At 42.9% G+C, this 16597-nt stretch overlaps 1 protein-coding gene across 48 annotated transcripts in view; it reads left to right on the forward strand.

The window, feature by feature from the left end:
- Positions 1–16597, forward strand: part of MAP4 (microtubule associated protein 4) — a 105995-nt gene that overhangs the window by 25501 nt on the left and 63897 nt on the right. For 14 of the 48 annotated variants that reach the window (XM_059664864.1, XM_059664865.1, XM_059664877.1 and 11 more), the window contains exon 1: positions 9086–9196. The exons of 1 other annotated variant lie outside the window; for it this stretch is intronic. In XM_059664864.1, the coding sequence (XP_059520847.1) occupies positions 9165–9196 (32 nt within the window). In that variant the 5' untranslated portion in view covers positions 9086–9164. Of the gene's footprint in view, positions 1–9083; positions 9197–16597 lie in introns of those variants that run through there. 33 more of the 48 variants (XM_059664870.1, XM_059664876.1, XM_059664883.1 and 30 more) reach the window with 11 other exon arrangements.

The following is a 16597-nucleotide window of genomic DNA, read 5'->3' on the forward strand; positions in this document are numbered from 1 at the left end:
AAGTCAGTGGAAGTACGTTTTCATGTACTCTAAGAATACAAGCTACTGAATATGTACTTGACATATTTAGGTCAGCTGTCACATGCTTGTAAAAATATGTCCATTTGAAAGGAGACCTATGCACTACTATTTGTAATACTTTAAACAATAAAAAAATATGTCTATTTGGTTCTGGTGTTATGTTTGGAATAAAGTGTCTTGATGTAAAATGATTTGGTCAGGAACATACTCTGTCCTGGGAACAGTCTAAATCCTGTTTTGTGTGGATTGACAACGTTTTCAGAGAAACCTTTGAATTTACTGGGATGTAATACGAGCTTTCATAATTTAGTCTTTTATGGGAATGACTAACTATTTACAAGGAATTCAATCCTCTGTGAGTCCGGCAAAGCAAACTTAATCCTAAATCTTTAAATAGGAGTCTAAACTGATGGAATACTAGACAGGTAGGTTTTATGTTTTACACATTAACTGTAGGAATCGTGGACAAAACATTTGAATTTGGTATTATGATCCACTGTATCAGCTGATGATGTGTAGTTTTTTTGTAAATAGCACATAGTTATAAGTGCTCAGGAGAAGAGAATATGTAAAAGTTATATAAAAGGTTTTTCTCTTCAGATTGTAGAATTTGCTCTCTCGTTCTAATGACATCAGTTTAGGAGCTCCTAAGTCAGCATACTGGTGTTTCCAAAAGGTGTGCGAGTGTGTACATGCCTAATAAAATGAGTGATTTCAAGAACGGAGTGGGTGGCACTTAGTGTTAAGTCAAGTCTTACAAAAATGCAGTTTTTATAGGTCCACAGATTCACATATCAATCAATTTATGGTTCCACCTAATGATGCAGTATTCAATACGTTTTGTTGACCTGAACAGTCAAATCATAGTTAAAATGATAGGCTGAGCCCTGGCTGGTTTGGCTGAGCGGATAGAGCATCAGCTTGCGGACTGAAGATTCCGAGTTCGATTCCGAGTTAGATGCCTGGGTTGCGGGCTCCATCCCCATAGGGGGCGTGCAGGAGGCAGCGAAGCAATGGTTCTCTCATCGTTGATGTTTCTCTCTCTCCCTCTCTCTTCCTCTCTGAAATCAATAAAAATATATTTAAAAAAATAAAGTGATATGCCTAAAAAGTCTGTGGATAATTCTTTTTATGGAAATCACGTGAGGTGACTTGCCCAAGACCTTAGATCCAGGGTCTTATGTCCAGCTAGGACAGAGGTAAATAGAAGCCAGATGGTTGGCCAGTGATGAATTATTTTAAATCTGAGTTATTGTTAAAAACTTGGGATTTTCTTTTTCTTCTCTTTGGGAAATAAAGGTATAATCAGAAGCTATGTATTTAGAAGTGATCACAAATACCACTTTCACATGATATACTTACATAGTATATAATACCTTCAATATACTCCTTAGAAAATGAGGGTAATAGAGTAACAGGTTATATAAGGTTTTATGTAATGTATTAGTCTGTTGTAATATATGAAATTTCTAATAATTTCAGCCACATTTTACTGATGCATGTCCAAATGAGAGAACCAGTGTCTGTCATAGTAATTGGGATGGATGTCTGTAAGATTTTCACAAGCATTTTTGTAGAAATTTAAGGTCCCTCATGTTATATGGGAAACTGTCTATGTTACTGCCTTTTTGTGGTCTTATAACAAAAGGCGAACCTGGTTCTTCTATTAAATAGTGAAATTTTTGGAAAGTCTCTTTATCAATAGTGGTTTGTTTCGGGTTTTTTTTTTTTTTTTTTTTTTTTGTAAAATGAGGATGTTAGATATGTAAGATCCTCGTATTAATTGGGTAATTATTGCTGTCTGCTTTAACTTATCTAGCAGTTTAATGGCTTCACACAATTAGGGCTTATTTCTTTTTAAAAAATTTTGATTTTAGAGGTAGAGAAAAGGAGAGAGAGAGAGAGAGAGAGAGAGAGACAGACAGACATCAGTTTGTTGTTTCACTTATTTATGAGTTCATTGGCTGAGTGTTGTATTCGCCCTGATGGGGGATTGGACCCACAGCCTTGGTTGCAAAGGTTTATTTCTTGCTTCCTGTGGTGATTGAGGGATCTGGTCCCTTCCATCTGGGCCTTGGAGTCTTCCACGGACCCTTCTGTTCACGTGGCTGAGGGCACAGAGCACCAGCAAGACGAGTCTCTTTCCTGTTGTGGTGAACCAGGTGCTTCACCTTGCGTTCCACGGACAAAGCCCTGTCGGGGCGCAGCCTGTCACGGAGAGGGTGGCCAGGAGGTCGCGGGGGCTTGGCGTGCCCTCTGAGGACTGGCACCGAGCGCACGGCGCTGCCAACTCCCGTTCAGGGCGCTCGCTCCTCCATTCTCCTGATGCGTGATATGGTTGTGTCTCGGATTACTTAGAATTTACCTCAGAATTTCTTAGAAGACATTTAGTTTGGAAGTCTTTGTAATTTTAGTTTGTAAACTCTTTGGTGCCTGCTATATTTAGGAGTTTCCTCCCCCCTCTCCCCCAGTGGTTATATTATGTTATTTTCTTTTGTAATTTCATTTGTGGTTTAAACTGTTTTATTTCATTATGCCTTGCTTATTTCTGAAGGATTAAAAATGCATTTATGCCAAAAATCTTCCAGTGCTTGTAGAGGAAATGCAGTAGAATATTGAACAAAGCCAATATCAGAGCCACCAAGTCGTTGCCTCCCCGTTAAGCCTGTCAGCCCACGAGCAGAAGGGAGAGCAGACAGACCTCGCGCTCTCTTAAGGTCAGCACACGCAGCCTTGCAGCCGATAGAGAAGCACACTGCAGCGAGGAGGCAGCACTCTCCCTGCCTCTGCCCACTGCACATGAAACTTGAAGAGTCAGCAAAAGCCTTTTAGCTTTGATTTCAAAAGCTGCTGTTTTAGAATTAGCCCCCACCTCCCTTTTTTTGTGATACAGTATGTACACACCCTTTTACACCTAAGTACAAAGTGTACTTCTTCATGAATCCATCTTGTGTTAGTAAATCTGATGAGAATGTTCTAAGTATTAAATGCATTCTTCTTTTAAAAGATATAATGAGCACAAAATAATGCCGTAGTACAGGTTACATTGTATTTGAATCAAACGTTCTTGCAGGGTTCCCCTCCAGTAACCTCCCTCCCCCCAATTTTTACTTGTCTTTTTCCCCTTATTGCTAGAAAAATGTATGGCATCTATACACATATGTAAGGTCTTTCAGCTTTTGAAAATTATACTGTTTGTGGAAAGGTTAATTTTGGACAGTTGATTCTCAGCCAGTTTCTCAGTGGGTAGAGTGTGTCTCTCTCATATAGATGTTTCTCTCTCTCTGTCTCTCCCTCTCCATTCCATTCTCTCTAAAAATTAATGGAACCCGGCTGGTGTAGCTCAGGGGTTGAGCATCAGCCTATGAACCAAGAGGTCACAGTTCAATTCCTGGTCAGGGCACAGGCCCGGGTTGTGGGCTCAATTCCAAGTAGGGGGTGTGCAGGAGGCAGCCAATCAATGATTCTCATCATTGTTTCTCTCTCTCTCCCTCTCTGAAATCAATAAAAAAAATTTTTAAAAGTCAATGGAAAAAAATATTCTAGGGTGAGGAATAACAAAAACAACAACATTTAGACAGTTGTTTCTAGACCCAATGCATTGCCATCATCCTGGAATTTTATATTTTTCTTACAGATTAACTAGTGACCCGGTGCATAGATTTGTGCACATTGAAAGGAAATTACTTAGAAGGTGGCCAATGGGCAGGACTGGGTGAGATGGGCCAGATACGCCCTGGAGCCAGCCTCCCGTGGTCCCTCCCTGGCCGGCCACACCTGGGATGGCACCGCGGCTCGAAGGGCACCTGCGGAGTGAGCGGGGTGCTTCCGGCAGGGCGCTGAAACCAGCCCCGAGTGCGAGAGCTCCCTCCTCTCTGGTTCCGGGGTGCGTCACCTGAGAATTTTCTTTTTGTATTTTCTTTTCCCACTTCCTCTCTGTGCCTTTGCTACTCCACTGTCCTGTGTGCTCCACCCCTCCTTTTTGCAGTGATGTGATGTCATATGTACGTTTTTTTAAAAAAATGTTTTTATTGATTTCAGAGAGAGGAAGAAAGAGGGAGAGAGATACAATAACATTAATGATGAGAGAGAATCACTGATCAGCTGCCTGCTGCACGCCTCCTACCGGGGATCTAGCTTGCAACTTGGCATGTGCCTTGATTGGGAGTCGAACCGCGATCTCTTGGTTCATGGGTCAACATTCAACCACTGAGCCATGCTGGCCAGGCATCATATATACCTTTTTGTATGCAAAATATATATGCGAAATTTAAAGAGTAATAAAAAGATAAATTTTTATGAATTTACAACCCAGTTTACAAAATGGGACTTTCCTAAGCTCCTGTTTGTCCCTTTCCTATTGAAATTTCCCCCCAGAGTGTAGCACTATCCTGAATTTTGTGCCCTTCCTTGTGTTTAATAGTTTGAATATAAATAAATACATGACTCCTTTAACACCATGTAACACCATGTTGAGGGGTATATCTGTAGTTAATTCATTTTCAATGCTGTATTGATTTCATTACATTAATATAAAATTTAAGCTATTTTCTATTGATATACATTTGGGTTAGATTCTTGTTTTAGATTCTTGTTATGAATAATGCTGCTCTGACATTTTTGTACATGGATGCAAGAGTTTATCTAAGATATAGATCTAGAAATAGAAAGCCTGGGAAGGAAATGTAGAAATTCTGCCATATAAATAATGACATACTGTTGTCTAAAATGATTATCAATTTATAGCAGTGCATGAGAAGTACCGTTACTATTCATCCTTTCTAACACCTTTGGCTTGATTTTCATTCTCTTAATGGTATATTTGAATGGACTTAAATTCTACCTTTTAATGTAGTCCAATTTATCATTTTTAGCTTTTTATGGTTAGTGATTTGTGTGATCTATTTAGGAAATCCTTGCTTAGCCCATGATCATAAAGATATTCTGCAGATTACCTTCTAATAGCTTTATTGTTTTATCTTTTACTAGTGGCCTGGTGTACGGATTCATGCACATTGAAAGGAAATTAATTAGAAGAAATATTTTAATATCGCTATTCGCCCTTTCTCTGTAATAGAAGTGTCAACCAAATTTATGATCAACAGTGACAGACTGAAACACACATGTGCAATTGGCACCAGTGAGAGCTTTATATGTATCACGCATGTGCGAGTCAACTTAGCCTTTTATAGATATAGAGTAAACTGGCTTAATTAGACCTGCTTTCTGATTTAGCTAAACTTTTTCCAGCCCAGTGAAGCACCCCAACTTCTCAAGTAATTGTCAGCAACACAGCAGGAAATATCAACACGAAGCAGATTATTATTGTAGATCACGCAGGGAGAACAAAGGGTAAATATTTAACTGCAGCCGTGTTTGACTATATTCTGTGCAGTGAGAAAACCTGAAGCCATTTTCAAGGTCCACCATTTCTTACTTCTTTTCAGTCGGGTCAAGTTTCTAAGCTTTCTAAATCTCCATATTCAGCTAATGAAAAGAAAATAGGATTCTACTGTGTCTCCTATCTACCTACTCCAGGACTTCTGTGAGGATCAAGTGAGATGAGGCACGGGAAAACGCTTCACAGACATTTGGTTAAAGTGTAAAGTGTTTGCACCTGGCTATGAAGCAAGTGGTGTTCCTGGGCTGAAGAAACTGCAAGGAGGCTAGTCGCTAGGGAGAGGAAGCCGGGCGTTGCTACGTGACATCATTACCCGGTGCCCACAGCGAAGGTTTCCGTGCTGGGCTGGGGTGTGGCTGCATTTTGTGCTATGGGGTCTCGGCAGCGTTGGCTGCAGTTTGGTGGCTGTCGCTCCGGGTGGTGGCGGGGCCTGTGACCCACTTGGGGGGAGCCGAGTGTTGCTTTGTGGGCGCCAAATCTGCCGTTTCTCTGTAAATGGCCAGTGCGTATCATGGCAGCTCCTGTGTTGAGCGTCTGCTCCCTGGTGGTCAGTGTGTGTCATAGTGACCAGTTGGACGGTTGGAGGGACACTTAGCATATTAGCCTTTTATATATATAGATGTTTAGGACTGCCATTCACCTGGAATTGATTTTTTTTATACAGTGTGAGGTAGAACTCAAAAGACATTTCCCCCAATAATTGGATCTCCAGTTGACACAGCACCATTTATTAAAAAGAGAGTTTTTTCTGCACTGCTCTACAGCGCCACATTTGTCATAAATGAACTGTGCATGTGTAGTGGTTCTGTTTTGAACCTGTTCTCTTGTATTGGCCTCTTTCTTGACGGTTGTGCCAGGATACAGTGTTATTAGCTGTAACTCAGGTATTGAGTTCAAGCTTGCAGATCCTTACTGGTTTTTGTCTACGTGCTGTGTCAGTTACGGGGAGGGGTGTATTACAATATCCCCCTCCGAAGTCCTCCTGAGGACTCATCCGTTTCTCCTCATTACTGTCAGTTTTATGCATGTTAAAATAGCTGTGGTGTTAGGGCTATACAAGCTTCATATTTAATGTTGATAACTCTTCTTAGTGAATTAAACTTTTTGTTACTTTATATATCTACTCCAATCTGCTATGCTTTTTTGTTGCACAGTTGATACTTTTGTAGTAGATATGCTGGTGCCTTGTCTAGATTCCCGTTACCACGGAGTGCACACGCCCCACCCTACCCCCCTCCTGCTATGAGGGTCAGCTGCCTGGGGCCCCAGCAGGTAGAAGCTGCCTCCCCAGAAACGCTTGGGGAGTTCTGTCCCTCCCCTCAGCCATGACTGCCTGACGAAGGGACATAGAACATGGTGACTCCAGCTCTGATCTTCAGAGGGACTCATTTTGCTTGATGGAGAGACTTTTCTTAATAAGACAGTTTTTAAAAGCTAGCAGCTAGTGAGGTGTGAATGCTCTTCCCTTTATCAGTTTCTCCAGCACCGAGTCATCTTAAAATTACGTAATTTCTTATACTTGGACAGAGTAGAGACTTACATTTGAATGATGTAAAAGTTTTAATATTGACACAGTGGTGCTAACCAACATCGATGGCGGCAGCTAATCTCTTGTATGAAAGCCTGTTTGTTGCTGCCGCGTTGCGTCATGTTGTTGTGCTTCTCTGCAAGCAGAGAGCTATTTTTATGGCTCTGCCTCACAGTGACAAGACGGCCAGCGTGGAGGGCTGGCTGGTGTGGGGACGGCCTGTTGGCTTTCTGTCCATGATGGTTCTGGCATGTGTTTGGAAAGTAGAAGAAACGAGGTGAATATTCTTTTTTTTAAAAAATATATTTTATTGATTTTTTACAGAGAGGAAGGGAGAGAGATAGAGAGTTAGAAACATCAATGAGAGAGAAACATCGATCACCTGCCTCCTGCACACCTCCTACTGGGGATGTGCCCGCAACCCAGGTACATGCCCTTGACCGGAATCGAACCTGGGACCTTTCAGTCCGCAGGCCGACGCTCTATCCACTGAGCCAAACCGGTTTCGGCAAGGTGAATATTCTTAATTAGTGATGATCCTTCAGTCTGACTCGATTTATTCTTTCTCCAGTTCTGAAGAGTTTTTGTCATTTTGACACCTCTGATTCATTTTGAAGTAGACCTTTAAAAAAATGTAACTTCCGCTGCACCATTTTAGAACCATTTAGAGTTTAGAGGGCCGGCCAACACAGCCTACAGCGCGGCCAGACTGACCTGTCGAAGGCGATAGGTGTGAGTTTTGAGTGGCACCGGGAGGACAGATCCTAGGAAATAATCACAGGAGGCCGAGAGGGTGTGCACCTGGATTTCGCGACTGACGTACCAGGAGGGAGTGGAGCGGGCTCGCACCGTGCGAGCAGTGTCAGCATGGGGCGGGAGGAAGCCTTCCTCAGCCCCCAGGTCTGGGCCCGTCTGACATCAAGGAGAGCTGCGACAGGTAAACGAGAGAAAATAACCAAATTTAGTACATGCCTTTGTAGGGGAGCCCTGCGTCCTGAGAGTCAGAGGCCCCGTGCAGGGGGGGGTTCAGAGACCGGCAGGGAGAACGGGTACCCCAGACCTCCTGAGCGGGGCATGAGGTCACGCGCCAGGTCACTGTAGAGAGAGCACAGGTTCAGTGATTATTAGTTTTCCTGCCGCAGAGATAGGTAGAAGGTCATTTCTGATTTTAACTCTTACCCAGGGCCAGGTTCCTAATTTAACTTCTAGATAAGGAGGGAGCAGACGTTTCTTTTGAGTTCTCAGGGTTTGGGGTGCCTTTAGCCCAAAGCAGCCCATACACCACAGAGGCACCCATGAGGGTGGCTCGTTCTGAACCTCTACGAAGTGGTAGTGTCCGTGGCCTGCTTGTAAAATGGCAGTTGTCTCATGCCACTAAGGTGTAGGGTGACCCTCCATGGCACCTGCATGGATAGTTGTGGCAGGTGACAGGACTGCGTCTTCTAGGGCTGTGCGGCTTTGATAGCATACGAAAGAGTCTGGATTTCTTTTATTTTTAATAGGCATTAGGGTTCTTTAAATCAACGGATGTTTTCTTGGTGTTAGGACTCTTCCCAACTGCCTTAATCCTTTTAAGAAGAAAAGATGGGGCAAATGTAGAGGCAGGATCTATAAAATTCTAAGACTTGGCCAGTTTTGTCACACCCTCTGTTTCTGCTGCTCTCGGTCCCCTCTCAGGCTGGTCCTCCCCAGGCCCAGCTCCTGGCTATGACACTTGTTTCCTCTGGCTCTTTCCTTCCCTGTTACGGGGGGGGGAGCTGTGGTTTTAAGCACGCCTGTAGAGATTAAGTGGGTAAAGTAATTTTTGGATAGATGTAAGCAAACGTGTGTGTGTGTGTGTGTGTGTGTGTGTGTTGGACTGAGGAAGAATACATGGGATGAATAGTAAAGTTAAAAAAAACCACTTTCTCTTTTTCCGAATTGGGGGCATTAGGCATTGAGAATCCTCTTAAAATTTGCCCTCTCTCTCTCTTTAACTGAGATAAAATTGAAGATTCACTCTTCAGGATGGCTACTGCAGAAATGTAAGTGCTGTGTCATTGTCTCCTGTTTTGGCCCACGGAATCAGTGCAGCAGACTCTCTGCATCACGTGGCTAACAGTGGGAGGTGTCTGGTGCAGATTACTCTTCTTGGAGAAATAGATTTAAATCCACTCAGAAATGTAGCAGGCAGGCGCCTCTTTAGAGATCTGCAATGCATTCTGAAAGGACTGAATGCAAGCTGCCAGCATAGTTGCCGTGAGTAGGTAAGCTAGGCGTCTGTCTCGGGCTGCAAGGTGGTCTGTACGGCAGGGCGTGTGCCTGTGTATGCAGTGTTTTTATATGTAGGGGACAGGGCTCCCGAAAATAGCAGTTGGGAAAGGAGCTCTTTGTTTGGGGGACTACGTGGAAATAAAATGTATCAGCTGGGTGGTGGCCTCAGCTCTTCTGGTGGCGAAGGGCCCTCTCCTGGTGCTAAAGCGGACGGGACAAACTGGAAGCCTGCGAGCCTGGAACTCCCATCCGTTTGTAATGATACAGCTGTTGTCCTTGACGTGTACAGGGAGGCACCTGGGGTGGCAAGTTAGTATGTTCTCCTGGAGTTGGGAGCTGATTGCTCAGGGCAGTCAAGATGTTGTGAACTGTCTGTCGCCATTGCCAGTCCGGTTTGGGGATGAGCAGGAGAAATTCAGGTATCCTGGGGGATATGTGCCTCCGAGCTGCAGGCGATGGTAGCTGAGTCCCCTAGAGGTCTTTCCTAAAGATGTGGTTTTACTTAGACTAAAATACAGTTTTGATTGAAAGTATAAACCAAGGTTTTCCAGTTAATTGAATTAAAAACAGAACACAGCTGCCAGACAAACAAGGGTCAGCTTGCTCTGCCCTAGGTCTCTGGAGGATTCATTACCACAGATCTGAGGAGTAGAGTCCCCACTTAGTGCCTGAAAGCTGGCTAGGCAAACTAGAAAAGCCTCGGGTCGCATGTGGAGTCTGATGCAGGCTGCCCTCACCACGCCAGCGGATCGGTGGGCTGACCAGCACATGGGGACTGGCTGCTTTTCCCAGGCCTGAGAGGTAGCCCTGCCCTTCAGCCGCAGCACTCTCACGAATGTCCTGGGTAGCAGCTTGGTTGGTGGCTTCATGCAAAACAAAAGCATAGAAGAAAATATTCGCCCACATATCTTTCCAGTTCTGTGCCTTGTCCATAACTCAACCTTCTACCCCCCCCCCCAAAAAAAAACACCCACCAGGACAGATAATCACAGAACATTGAAATGAGAGTTATGAGCAGTCTCCTACCTTTAAGAATTATTATTAAACATTTATTTATTAAACTAGAGGCCCGGTGCACAAAATTTGTGCACTGGACAGGGAGCGGGGCGGGGGGGCGGCCCTCAGCCTGGCCTGCACCCTTCACAGTCCTGGAGCCCTTGGGGATTGTCCGACTGCCGAGGAGGTGGGAGAGGCTGCAGCCACCGCTGCTGCACTTGTCAGCCGTGAGCCCGGCTTCTGGCTGAGAGGCGCTCCCCCTGTGGGAGTGCACTGATCACCAGGGGGCAGCTTCTGCATTGAGTGCCTGCCCCCTGGTGGTCAGTGCGTGTCATAGCGACTGGTTGTTCCACCGTTTGGTCAATTTGCATATTAGCCTTTTATTATATAGGATTGGTTATTTGAAACTCAGAATACAAAATTTCCCTTAGATAACAATGCTATAAAAAATGCTATAAATGAAAATTTTATTTCTAAACTCATCCAGGTTATTGAGAAGAATGTTTCTTTTTTCCTTCCAAAATTGTCAGGAGGTGGTATTTTGAAAGACGTCAAACTTGTCCTTGGCCGTGGTATTACCTCCCTCTCCCTCCCTCCTAGGGCCCTCTTGCCCTCTCCTCCCAACTTTGCTGTCTTTTCCAGATCGGCTTTGTTGCTGAAATATTCCATATTGCTAAATTAGTTTTCTCTTTTCATACTAAACTCAGACACTTTCTGTGGAATTTATCTCTGGAATCAGGAGGGAAGCTACTAGATAAGAAATGTTGTATTTTTATTTAACCCATCTCCCTTTTATTTATTTGTTTTATTTTTTTAAATATATTTTTATTGATTTCAAAGAGGGAGGGAGAGAAACATCAATGATGAAAGAATCTTTGGTCGGCTGCCTCCTGAACCCCTCCACTGGGAATCGAGCCCTCCACCAGGGCGTGTGCCTTGACTGGGAATTGAACCCTGACCTCCTGATTCATAGGTTGATGCTCAACCACTGAGCCACACCTGCCAGGCCATCCCTTCTCCTTTTTAAATTATGAAATAGGAGTCTATACTTTTTAAAAGAGGATGCTGGCTATCAAACGAATCTTGGTAGAAGTTTGGCTAATGTAACAGTAAAATAAAAATATTATAGTGTTATGAACAGTGACTGCTTATGTTGATGGAAATAAGGCTCTGTTCTTCCTTTTCACCAGTTTTCTTCCACATTAACACCTGGGGTGGTAGGTGGGGGAGGACAGAGGCAACAACAGGCCATTTGCAAACTTGATGGCTAATTTTTCATCAGAAAGAATGAGCACAGATCCCAAGTGAATGACTATAGATGACTGACCTAAAATTTTCTAGAGGATTTCTAGGAGTTCAAAAAATGGTCCACACTTCCATGTATCTAAATCAGATAGGAGCACTATTTAATCTCTATAGACCTAGAAAATGTTTTCAGTTCAGTATTAACTTCTGAGTTTGTGATCTAAAGTGGACCATACCACAGAGAAGGTGCTGTGCCCTCATCATATATTCTTACGTGCTCTGTGTGAGTGCAGAGCTATTCATAGGAAGAGGGTAGTCAAGAGACTGAAATTCTCTCCTGTGCTTCACCATCATGTCATGTCGCTTCCTGTTGCCTTGTTTTCAAAACTCTCTAGAACAGCAGATAGTTCACTTCAGACATGTCGTCAGAATGAAAGCGCCGATGCCTGAAGTGCTGTGTTGAAAGCGGTTCTCTCGGTGCCGGTGGAATGATAGGGGCTTATTCTCTGGCCGAGCGGTGTCAGGTCTTCTTTGATGTCAGCCAGCACTGGGCGGAGTTTCTTAACCTCTAGTGAGATTTGCTCACACGGCCTGTGCACTGATGAGTTAGTTTTTAGTCCTCCTTTTGCTGAAAAGCTTTTTAATAAACCTAAACCCAGTTGTAATTGAGAGTACCTGATACAGAAAATACTAACTTGATGCGAATTCACATTTACATTGAGGATCTATATGAAGTTTGTTTATTTCTAACTTAAGTGATGAAATGGAATTATAAGTAGCTTATATAGGCTAATCAAGCTCAGGAATCGTGTGACAGACCTTTCTCATTTTACAGATGAGGGAACTCAGCCCCAGAAGGTGACTCACTCAGAGTAAACTAGTGCTTCAGCGAAGCGGAGAGACTTCTGTACCCAGCTTTCTCTTCTTGCCCCCGATGAACAAATCCATTTAAAGTTAACTTTCTTTATTAGTTATATGAATAAAAGACGAATAGTACAAATAGCGAGAGATATTTTTAAAAAGTAGATACTTATTCATTCACAAGGGTTTATTTTTGGATCTGACTATCCAGATTTGAGACTAACACTGTGTTATGTCATATCTTTTTGTCCATAAACTACATGACTAAACATTTTAATGCATAAATGAATATTAAGTGATCTCAAATGAGTCTGTATGAGAATAAATTTATTCATGAATTTATTAAAATCAATTCTGGAATACTTGCAGAACCAGTTTAACAAATCTGTATGCACTTAAGGGAATTTATTGTACATGTTTTAGAGAGAAATAACTGCACAATTGGGTGATCTCTTTAATGCACTGAAAACCGGGGCTTTAAAGAACCAGCACTTTCACTTCCAACACAGCACTAGCACTGCTGTTACAGGGTCGGTTTCCATAGGAGAGATTGTGTGTGTCTGTGTTTAAGGAATATTTCTCTACATTTGGTGACAGGACAGAATGGCTGCACTGCTGAGCTGTGGATGCTGGTTTGTTGGCTAAATGCACACAGAGCCAAGTGACCTTCCCATTTTCCGACTCATTTTCTATCAATTTCACCTTGTCAGGCTGAATTTAAACTCTTGTTCATATTCCATGACCCGCATGCCAGCTCAGGAAGTGGTTTAGGCAGTGCTGGTGGTGGGGAATGGTGAGGGGAAAGGTTACAGTGGATAAAAAGCTGCTCTTTGAAGACTGGACAAAAATCATGCACCTGTGGGTGAGGACAGTGGGTGGGGAGTGAGGGCGGAGGGTGGGGTGGGAACTGGAAGGAGGGGCGTTATGGGGGGGAAAAACGAGGAACAAATGTAATAATCTGAACAATAAAGATTTAATTTTAAAAAAAATCTGCTCTTTGAGCATCTGCACTCAGATAAATGAGGTTTAAAATGTGTCGCTGGATTTCCTGTATTTTCCCATGTCCTAAATTAGAAAAAGTTTGCGTAGATTGCGTGAAATAAGTGTCATAATTATATATTTCTGGCACAGATAAATCTATTTGGCTCTTATTGTATATTGTTAAGGACAGTATAGGTGTCCTTTCAAATTCTCTTTGATTATGAAACTAATTATAGACATTCTTTATTGTTTTTGGTTCATAACAGTTTTCATAGCCTAACTGATAATAATAGTTATCATAGGTAGGAAAGAAAAAAGCAATTACTTCTGTTGTTGTTCATCCTCACCTGAGGATATTTTTTCCATTGATTTTTAGAGAAAGTGGGAGGGAGAGAGGGAGGGTATGGGGAGGGGGGAGAGAGAGAGAGAGAGAGAAACATTGATGTTGAGAGAGACACATCGATTGGTTGCCTCCTGCTTGTGCCCCAACCAGGCCGGGGATGAACCTGAAACCCAGATACATGCCCTTGGCCGGGAATCAAACCCGGGACCTTTTGTGTGTGGGCTGACGCTCTAACACTGAGCAATACCGGCCAGGGCAAAAAAGCAGTTACTTTCTGTGGAAACCTTTAACGTTAGACTTTGTCAGGCTTTTAAAAAGGTCTTCAATGAGTCATTTTTTAGCATATTCCCTGTCAAGATCTGGAGTGACAATAATACCTGATATTGCTAAATAAAATTATTTTGTTAATTTTTCCATCATTACTTTTGATTTATTTATATATTTATTTTTGGCTTTAGTTAACAGCTGGCCAGTGTGATTTTTATTTTATCCTCACCTGAGGAGATCTATATCTATATATATGGTATCCCCCCAAATGTATACATATATTAATATATTTATTGATTTTTAAGGGGAGAGAGAGAGAGAGAGAGAGAGAGAAACATTGATGTGAGAGATAAACATTGATTGGTTGCCTCCTGTATGGGTGCTGACGGGATCGAACCTGCAATCTAGGTAGGTATGTACCATGGCTGGGAATGAACCTGAACCCGCAACCTTTTAGTGCATGGGATGATGCTCCAACCAACTGAGCCATCTCGCCAGGACCAAACTATGCTTTTTTATAGGCTTTTTAAATAAGATTTGTTATAGGATATTTAAAAAGCTTATTCTTGAAAGAAGGAGAAGAGATTAGCCAAAGAACATACATATATGCATAGCCCATGGACACAGATAACAGTGTGGTGATGGCCAGAGGGAGGAGGGGTGGGGGCTGGGCGGAAGTGGATAAAGGATTAGAAAATGGGGGACATCTGTAATAGTGTCAACAATTAAAAATATATAAAATATATGTATATATGTTTATTTCTAAAAACAACAACGTAATTTAATCTATTTATTAAAAGCATTGTAAGGTTTACATAGGACCTGCTTTCCCTCTTTTGTGATGGGAAATACTGTTCTAAAATCAGATAAAACTGCCCTACCTCTCTCTCCCTCTCCCTTTCTCTCTGAAATAAATAAAAAATATATTTAAAGAAACATCAATGAGGAGAGAGAATCATCGACCGGCTGCCTCCTGCATACCTCCCACCGGGGATTGAGCCCGTAACCTGACCGGGAATCAAACAGTGACCTCCTAGTTCATGGTTTGACACTCAACCACAGAACCATTCCAGCAGGGCTATCATTACATTTTTTGAAAAGATTTTATTTAGAAGCCTATGCAAATTCAATATTCCCAAATCTTGGAATTTTATTTTAACTTGCAATTTTATATAATAAAAGCTTAATATGCAAATTGACCTAGCGGTGGAACGACCGTCGCTATGATGTGCACTGACCCCCAGGGGGCAGACGCTCAACACAGGAGCTGCCCCCAGCCCGCAGGCCCTGACTGATGGTGGTGGCGAGTGGGCAGCGCCAGGCCAGCCAAGGCTGGTGCCAGCGGGGGCCCCGCCAGTTGCCCCACAGATTGGCCCTGATCGCTGGCTAGGCCTAGGGATCCTACCTGTGCATGAATTTCGTGCACTGGGCCTCTAGTTATATAATATAAATAATATATAGTGAGTGTTCTCACTGGGAGGAGGCCTTATGTATAGATATGTTTGTGTGTTTTTTCTGGACACTTGCCTAGAAGTAAGTCTTGCTTTGGGCTTATTCCCTCAGTGCTTTGTTTTGTGTCTAGAACTGAGCTTACAATCTATGCTACCACTCTTACACTTTCTGCAACATTGAAACACACAGCCAAGCCTTCTAGGCGGCGGACTTGGGAACTGGAGATGGGCTGGCTTCTGGTGTTCCAATGCTCCAAATGTATTTGCTTTGTGCGTACTTTATGACCGAGGTGGTGTCACAGCTTGGCCTTACAGAGAGCTAAGAAGAAGAAGTGATGGAAAAAGGATGCCTTTCATACTCGTATCACAGGATAGAAAAGTGGGAGGACAGTGTTTGGGGACAAAGATAAAGAGAGTGACTACACTTCCTGCTGTGTGTATTTCCTTTCCGTAGTAAATTCGCTGGAGAGAGGTAGACAGTGGAGGAGAGTTTGAAAGGAGAGCCTGACCATGAGTGTCTTGAATCATAGTAAATTTTTTCTTTTAAAAAATTTAGGTTGGGGGAAGACTGTGTTCATTGAGATTGTTTATCAGCAGAAATAGATTGACTACATCAGGCAAAAGGGAGATCGGAAGGTTGCTCACGTAGACTTGAGAAAGAAGACTCTCCCGTGGGCCTTGGAGGACGTAGTCATGAAACGGTCCTTTCGAACCATTGGCTTCTGATTGGCCAAACTCGGCCCTGTGCCTCCGGGCACCGGTGTGAATGAGGGGAGATGAGAGGAACACAGTCTGGGCAGACAGAAGCAGTAGCCATTGCACTCTTTGACGCACATTTACCTGGTCAAGCTCATCCGTCTCTCTGTCCTTATGTACTGGGAGTTCAGTTTATTATAGGCCTGTTGGCTCTTTTGACTGCTATTCAGTCACAGTTTTACCTATAATAGATTACACTTCTTAATTTCAGGTTATGTTTGAAAATTGAGAACCTGATATTCTGTAAAGATGGTGATGTATATGACCACAGAGAACTACTCTTAGCTAAGTCAGGGGGCACGTCTATATTTTTCATGTCAGCCCAACCCAAGTGTAGCTTGGTGTGGACATAGCTATCCACAAGTGATTCATGAAGACGCAGCACTTACCCCAGGATGAGGCCCATACTCACAGTATTTGGTCAAGAAAGGTGACTTCATTTGCCTGATATAATGTAACCTTTTTAAAAATATATATACCAGGTATATATTTTT

The sequence above is a fragment of the Myotis daubentonii genome, chromosome 14 (genome assembly GCF_963259705.1).
Source record: "Myotis daubentonii chromosome 14, mMyoDau2.1, whole genome shotgun sequence".
In the NCBI taxonomy this organism is placed as follows: domain Eukaryota; kingdom Metazoa; phylum Chordata; class Mammalia; order Chiroptera; family Vespertilionidae; genus Myotis; species Myotis daubentonii.